Source organism: Drosophila gunungcola, chromosome 3R (genome assembly GCF_025200985.1).
Source record: "Drosophila gunungcola strain Sukarami chromosome 3R, Dgunungcola_SK_2, whole genome shotgun sequence".
Lineage (NCBI taxonomy): Eukaryota > Metazoa > Arthropoda > Insecta > Diptera > Drosophilidae > Drosophila > Drosophila gunungcola.
The window spans coordinates 4,667,549-4,675,992 of NC_069139.1; the positions used below are offsets into that span (position 1 = coordinate 4,667,549).

Here is an 8,444-nt window from a genome sequence, read left to right on the forward strand (position 1 = left end):
CAAAAATATTTTTGAAAACCAAAGACAAATTTAATGAAAAACTCGATACCAAACGTAGCCAAAACGCAAATTGTAGGACACCAAATATATGGCCCAGTCCGGATGGATTTAACCGCCCTTGGGCTTGGCCAGTTCGATGAGGCGTGGCGAGGCCTTGGCTTTTAGAGCCGCCGGCGAAATGGCAAACGGATTCTCCCGGATGTGCGTGTTCTCGAACTCCTTGGGCTCCGCCAGCTCCTTGATCCGCGTGCTCGGCTTGTACTTGAGCGCATTGGGGGCGATACCGAAGGGATTCTCCTTGACGTCCGCCATTCCCTGGTTGGCATCGCGTATCGTCAGCGGCTCCGACATTTCCTTGATGCGCGCACTCGCTAAAGGTAAAAGTCAAATTAGTCATCATTATCATATTGATCATTATCATGTTCAGATGGAAAAAAAATTAGCAAACAAAAACTATCTATTATTTTATTTATTTTAAGCTCTTAATAATTAATAAAAAGTATACTAAAGAAATATGGTTAGCTGAAAAAATTGCATGCAAATAATAATAATAAATAGTGTTATATATAATTATATACTTTTTGAAATTTCACAATAATAAGATATGTTTCGCTGATTAATATATGGTTAGTCTGAAAAACATTTCCTAACTCTAGATTTATTTGATTGGTTTTAAGAAATATAATATATATATATTTATATAGTTTGAATAGAAGAAATATTTCAAATATCTTAAGACTTTTAAGGAAAATACTTACGCTTGTACTTGAGGGCATTTGGCGAAACCTTCTCGGGTGTTTCGTTGATGTGAACGTTTTCCCGCATAACGGGCTGTGATATTTCTTTGAGCCGCTTGGTCGCCTTGTAGCCCTTCATCTGGGAGGTCAGTTCCCATTTGGGCTTGAGCTCCTCCAAAAAGGCCTTGGGGCTGGCCAGTTTCTTGAGCCGCTCCTGGTCAATCTCCCCCGCCGATCGTTTCTATACAGGGGAAAAAATCTTTTAGCTTAATACTTTTACTTATTACTTAACTATAATTAAAAAAAAATTTCTTATATATGTATTGGATTAAAGGTTACTTTTGATTTTAAATTAAATCGATAAAATGGTATTATTAAAAATTATTCAAAAAGAAAGTTATTTGCAAATTGCATTGCATTAGTTACATACCGGTTTTGGGGGTTTTGGGGCTTTCTTTGGATTCGCCAACTTTTGGATGTACTTTTCGTGTCGAGCCAATTGCTTCTCCGTCTTTTTCTTCTTTTTCTTTCTGCGAAATTCAGGATAAATAAATATGAATAATACAAAATATTTCAATATTTTTTTAAATGAAAATTTGACGAAGTTGAATTGTTAGTTTTGGAATTAATTCAATTTGAGTCAATGGTGCACAGCAATAAAAAATTGTATAAAGTACACATTTTCAAAAATTAAACTCTTCATTCAAATTAGTTATTTTAATTTTTTAAAATGGCTTTACCCTCTGTAAAAAAGTATTTTGGTTCTTACAAATGTTGTCAATAAATGGAATTACATTAAGATCATCATAGTGGTTCCTGTTTATTTTTTTTAGCTCGATTACAATATTTTTGTATACGTATTGGGTTTTTCATTAAATATCTATGATATGTTAGTTTTAAAGTGGTTCATGTGATTCTCCAGATAAGTTTCAATAGTAATTGGTGTTTTTACAGAAATATACTTGTTCTTATATGGGGTCAAAACTTACGGTTTAACAAGGGGCTGGACATTGGAGAGACGACTGTAGAGCGACAGGTAGCTGTAGCGCAGCCACCTGTTCAGGATGGACTCGCCGATGGTATCGCCGGCGAGGATGGCGGTCCGCCGCCGTTGGAGAAGCCTGCGAACGGTGGGCAGAGCCAGTTGTTCGGTTCGAGTGTGACTCTGGACATCACAGGGACGCACCATTTCGATGGACTTGGGAAAGGGACAGGCGCATTTGGGCACAAAGCGGCAGTGGCGGCGTTTGGGGATCGCCATCTCCATCAGCCGCTTGCGCTTCACAAACATGCGCTCATGGCGTCGGGACAACTTGTCCAGCTCCTTGCCAATGTCCCGCACAAAACACTCACCATCGTAGGGGATCGGATCCCGGATGGGACAGCAGTCCGGACGGACACTGTCCTTCAGCCGCAGACAGGTGGTCACCTCCGGACTAAGGTCGCACTTCAGTCTTTGGGTGGTCATTTTAAAGGCTTTCGAATTTAGAGGCTTGACTTTATAACCAATTTTCTAGTTCTTTTATTTTTTTTTTTCTCTCTGGATTTTATAAAAACATTGACGATTATCTGAATTGGGAATTTTTCATAACATTGAGATGTTATTTTTGATTTGACAGCAAAGGAAGTATTTATTGTGTTATTTTTTAAAGGGTTTTCGTAAAAAAAACATAATTATTTTTTTGTTTTTATGAAAACATTGACGATAATCTGAACAAGTCGGAAATAAAATTTTTAATTACAATGAAGTGAAATTTTGGATTTGTCAGCAAAGAAAGTATTCATTTTATTGGATTTATTTTTAAAGTTTTTTTATATGTACATACCTCTTTTTTATGTTCGGCCATTTTACCCCAATCATAAATCAAAACAATTATTTAATCTTTTATTAATGTTTTATTGACAGTATTCATAAAAATACTGAGAGTATGCTCCAAGTTCACATCATTACAAGTTAATAGTTTTGTTTGGGGCTTGTGTCTCCTCTGTCTCGCCTGCAAGTTGTTCATTTCTTTAGTTTGGTTTCTGACAGTTATTGTATACCTGCTATTTTTGTTCATTCTGTTCACATATACACAAATCTTATGTTTTCCTTAAGCAATTTTTGCCCGTATCCTTGTCATCCTCAACTGGTCTGTTTTTTTTTTATACTTTTTTACAATGTTTTTGCCATACATTTACGTTAGTTCGAAATGTTTTACTTGTGTTAATGTCATTTTTTGTTTTGGTTGCAATTCAATTGGAATTCAGCACTTCAGCACATGTTTTTGTTGTTCCTATCATTGGCTTTAAATTTAGTTTTAGACTTTGTTTTGTTTACGAACAAAATAACTTGGAAACGAAAGTGGTAAGCATAATGTTAATAATAATTGTTATACACTCACATCAAACTTATGCAATACACTCATACATACACAAATATGTACTATAAATTTGAATTTAGCATTTACTAGGTCATTTTTTTGTTGACAAAAATTTTGCTAATTTGAATTTACCATATTTTGGTTGGTTTTTCATTTTTTTCATTTGATATTCGATTTGTCGAGAATCCCACTTGGCATTCGCGTGTGTGTCGATTTCATTATTTACACAAAAGGTCCACGCCAAAGCGAAATCATAATTAGAACTATTTAAATTAAGGGGGTCTTTTTCGTTCTTCGCCAGCCAAATATGTATGTTTTTACACTTAATCCATTTTTAGTTTAAATTTTCTTCGCATATCGTATACAGTTTTTTCTTACACATACAATTTTAATCCGAAATTATCCAAAGTTTTCTTTGCCTGAAATATTTTTTGCATAAAGATATTTTTTGTTCCTTTAGATTTATTTTTGACACGCTAAATATATATAATATATGTATATAGATTACCAAAAGGGTTGCTCCTTCTTTTATGTACACACATACGATATTCTGGGTCTTTATAATTTTGCATAGTTTCACAATTTTCGGGATTAGGTTTTTTCTCTCTTTTTTAGATATGCCTCAAAACTTCTTGTTAGATTTAGTTGTTTTTTGTCACACTTGTGTGCTCACATTTTAGTTTTAATTACCAGTTGTTTTTATTTTAATTTTTGTTTAAATCATTTCTTTTTTAGTTGGTCCCTGAAGCTGTGTTGAGTTTAGATATACGATTCCTTTGGCTCGTCCTTGTTAGTTTCTGCCATTATTGATTTCGGTTCGGAAAATTCCAAAAGTGTTACGTGGGTTGGAGCCAAAACAATTCTCGAAAGTGGTGAGAGTCAAAACTTAAGAACTGAACTAAAATCGGAACTCAATTAAGTGAAAGTAAACTTTCAATTGCCTTTTGTTGTTATTCTGTTTGTTGTTGTTGTTGTTCTTGGTAATTGCATCTGTTGAGTGCCAATTGTTGTTGCTCATCTCTTGCATGTGAAAATGGAGCAAATATTGGCCGTGTTAGAAGGTTTTTTTGGACTCCTATCACGGCCAATATTTACTTTGGGCTATTGTTTAGTTTAGTATTCATATTTCTGTCATCTGTCAATTATAACTATTGCGTATAATGGTATTAAGTATCTTGTTGCAATTGTTAGACTGTGCTTAATTTAATATTCATAGTTTTTCTTATCTTCTGCAATGTGTGAACGGAAAGCCTCCTGTGGTGATAATAAATTCAAACGAAAAACAAACGATTTAACTAAAATAATTTTCATTTTATTAATAAACGTTTAATTCGTAAATATATTGTATATATCTGGTTTTTTGCGTTTAAAACATAATAAGTAAATAATAAAGATAACGAAAATTATAAACTTAAACTTAGTTATGTGTGTCTGTGTAATATAATAACAATTATGCACGCCTTTCTGAACAGAATTTTTGCCATCGCTGTTGTAAATATTAATTTTGGTTTACAATATATTTATTACATTTACCTTTTGTGTATATCAAATTAGGCAAAATTTCATTATGTTTATAAATTACTTATGAAATTAAACATATTTGTTTTGGATTTATTTTTCAACGCAGAACAAAATAAATTTCACATTTTTTGCTGCAGTTTTAAGTTTTTCTTCACTTTCTGTTGCTTTTTTAAAAATCTCTGTTTTTTGTGTATTAGCTTTATTTCTAAATACACTTGCTGTACTTATGGGCTATTGCTAATAATAATGCGAATTTTTTATTTGCTTATTGGCTTTTGTTTTCCACTAAAAAATCGTTTATTTTTAATTTTGCAGTAATTATGTAAATGCAAAAAAAAAATGGTTTTTTCTTCTCTACTTTCTGTGTTGTAGTTTACCAAAAGTCTAATTTTATGAATTGTACTTACATCAGTTTGTTTGTTTTTTGTAAAAATAATGAAAAATATTCTCAAAACTTTTGCCTGGCTAAGATTTAAGTTTTCTGTGGTTGTTTTTCGCGTTTTTTTATGCCAATCGCTTATAACTATTGAAGTTGTTGGTTTTACGGATTGATTGATTAATTATGAATATTATTTTTCTAGGGCTATTGTTGTTGTTGTTGTAACTGTAACTGTGTGGATCTGTTGTTGTTGTGTTTTAAAAGTTAATAATTGAAATAAAAATTGGTTTTGTTGTTTTAATTATATATGCTTTTTTGGTTTTTTTTATAATGGATATAAAGGTTTTGCCTTTGCAGTTCGATTTGCTGCTGCTTCTTTTTTCCAATTTCCAATTTCCGTTTTTCGATTTCTGATTTCCTATTTCCGATTCTGAGTTTGTATCTGATTCTATTGCTTGGCTATTATCGATCCTAATTAAGTGTCTATTGTATCGGTTATGTGGCTATGAGTACAAATCTGTTTTGAAGAAACGGCTTTGTGTGTATCTGTGTTTGTGGGCTTCTTGTTAAAGTTAATTGCTGTGGCTATTTCTATTTACTTGTGGCTATTTAAGTTCTGTAGTAAGAGTAGTACTATTGTTTAATAAAGTTGTGGTTGCTGCTGTCGTCTGCTGGTTGTATTTGTGGATAGAAAAAAGAAAAGTACAATCGACTTTAGGCTGTTGTTGTGGTGTTTCGGATTTTATCTGAGCTTTGGAAACATCGATTATCCACTTTGTATATTAATTAAGATAGTTAATTAATTATTTTTTATTTGGTTTTTTATTCAATTTTTGTTTCAATTATTTTCGGGCTATTGTTGGTTGTCTGTTTTGTTTGTTGTCTGTGCTGGGCTATTTTGCTGTTGTTGTCACGGCTGGGCTATTGTTTCTTAGCATTTTTTTCGCTTGTGATCTTTGCTGATCTTAAGTTGTTGCGGTCGCTCAAGTTGAACTTAGGATAAAAGTTTTGAGTTCTTTTCCTGCTTGTGATGTTTCGATCTGAACAATGAGAATGTGAAGAATTTCGGTTTTTGGACTGAAGCGTGCGCATAATAATGAAAAACCTAGGCGTAGTAGTCTAACTTCTATTTTAAAGAGTTATGTGCACTTAAAATGATTTTTGATTTTCGATCCATACGGTAAACATATGCTTGATTCATCCTTCTTGGCATTGGCAAAGAAAGCTTGTAAATTATATTAATCTTTAATATTAATATATTTGTTGTTGGTTGCTTGGTTTTGTTTGAAACAATTGCACTATAGTTCAAATGATGTTGCCCATTTAAGAAGTCAATAAAAATAGGGAGTAATAATTCTAGTAATAATAAAAAAAGAGGAGAATACCATAAAAATGTTGTCTAGTATGTACAAACCATAAATCGAGGCTAACAACGCGCTAAATATTTGTAATCGGTATAATAATAGAATAATAATTATAGTTACGGCTATATAATATTTGAAAATAGAAGTTGATTGATTTATGTGAAGAAATTTTGATTTGCCTACGGTTAGATCATAATTAATAGTAATGGTAATAATTATAATCGTAATCATTTTATGTGCTAAACTAAACTCGAAAATAAACACTAATTATATATATGCACTTATATTCAGCAAATTTTGATTCGCATTGAACAAATTAGATTTTATACACAAATGTGAGCAATTTCATTAAGCACGCTAGAAACTCTCTCTCTCGTTAACTCGCTCTCAAACCATTTTAAACAATTATATTATGAATATATCAATTTTTAGCTTGTTTTTCTTTTCTCATCGTTTTTCATCGTTTTTTTACAAATATTAACTATTATGTTGTAGTAAAACAAAGAATAAGTAATGTATGGGTAATCAATCTTGTTTCTCTCCGAAAATAAAACACGTACCTGAGCGTTTTCGCCCGTTCACCTAAAATCGAAAGTGGGCGTATCCACGCCCCCTCAACCAGATGAACACGCAAAAATTCTATACAATTCAACATTCTCAAGCTGTTACTCAATTACACTCGATTGGTTTGTTTTGTTTTTGTGTTTAGACCTACCACTAGGTTGACATTTCGACTTTCGACTTGGTTTCTGCAGTTATGATCTTTCGTTAAGGTTTGGCCCAAAATTCTTCTTTAAAGATTTCTATTTATCTGATAAACTTCTAGATAAGTTGGGCCGTTTATCCATAGATAGATACAGTGCGTTTCATATCCCTTTAGGAGTAGAATGTTTCGTTTAAGTCAAAGCTAACAAATCAAGCTTTAAGAGAGATCTATTGCCTGTCTTTTGGCCATGAAACGCACTGTACTTTCCGGACTTTTCTGTCTGTTTGTGTGAATGTTTTCTTGGTTTTCCTCGTTAATGTTTCTTGTCATTATCAGTTGCCTTGGAATTTTTAGCTAAACTTGCTTCGAAATATTTTCATTGTTTTAACATATATTTTTAATAACGTTTGTTTCTTAAATTTGCTTATTTAAACCGTATAATTGCACTTTATCTTGTTTATTATTTTAAGTTTGATTTTCTTTCTTTTTACATCGATATTTTTGTTTTTAATTTTTAAATGTTGCAGAATTTTATTGTGTATAATTTTGCTTTATAAAAGACTTTGCGTTATTTTTCATTTAATTTTGACTTGAACTGGTAAACATTATTCCAAAATATATACAGCTATATATGTTCTGAACAGTACCATCGGTTTTGGTTTTGTTTTTATTTTTGACTTCTGCTTACTGTTATTTATTTTCTGTATTTCAGTTTCTGTTTCTGTTTTTAGTGATGTGTGCCGTAGCTTAAGAAATTCTTTTGGCCAAATGCAGTTCCCAATTTTCAAGGGTCGACTGCATGAGGCTTTTTAGCTTGTGCTTGGTTTAGTTTGGTTTTATCCGATCTGCCTACAATTTCTTTACATGTGTGTGTTTTTTCTTTATCCATTGGTTTTGTCTTTTTGCATATGCCTGGCCAACATTGTTTCAGAAAATGCTCTTCAAAATTTTGGATTATTAATCACAGATAGTGTGTCTAATATATATGTATGTATATAATAAATATGTATGTATACTTCAAATATAATTAAATTAGCAATAAATACTTTTTAATTTATTTCCATTCATTCTTTACCTACTTTTGCTTTTTTAATTTAATTCTTCATATAATAAACATTTTTTTTAATTTCTTTTGGTTTGCAGAACTCTTTTCTATTATACCAAATGCATAATTTAATTTTTTACACTTTTAAGCCTTAACTTTTAATTTTGTTTTCCATTTCTTTTTGATACTAAACCACAACATTTATGCACATCAAATGTAATTTGGGAGATTAGCCAATAAATAGTTTTTTTTATCCGTTCGCTTCTTGGAAATTATAATTATTTTTTTAAATGCCTTTAAACGATTTCACTTTAATAATTAAACGCATT

The 8,444-nt window shown here is 31.7% G+C and overlaps 1 protein-coding gene across 1 annotated transcript; it reads right to left on the minus strand.

The window, feature by feature from the left end:
• Positions 1-6: 6 nt before the first annotated feature.
• LOC128265445 (uncharacterized) lies at positions 7-2,348 on the minus strand. Its single transcript, XM_053001456.1, has 4 exons — positions 1,727-2,348; positions 1,168-1,267; positions 759-978; positions 7-371 (listed from the first exon to the last, which is right to left on the minus strand). Exons 1-4 carry the CDS (start codon positions 2,203-2,205, stop codon positions 109-111), a joined length of 1,062 nt encoding a protein of 353 aa, XP_052857416.1. The 5' UTR covers positions 2,206-2,348; the 3' UTR covers positions 7-108.
• Positions 2,349-8,444: the final 6,096 nt, after the last annotated feature.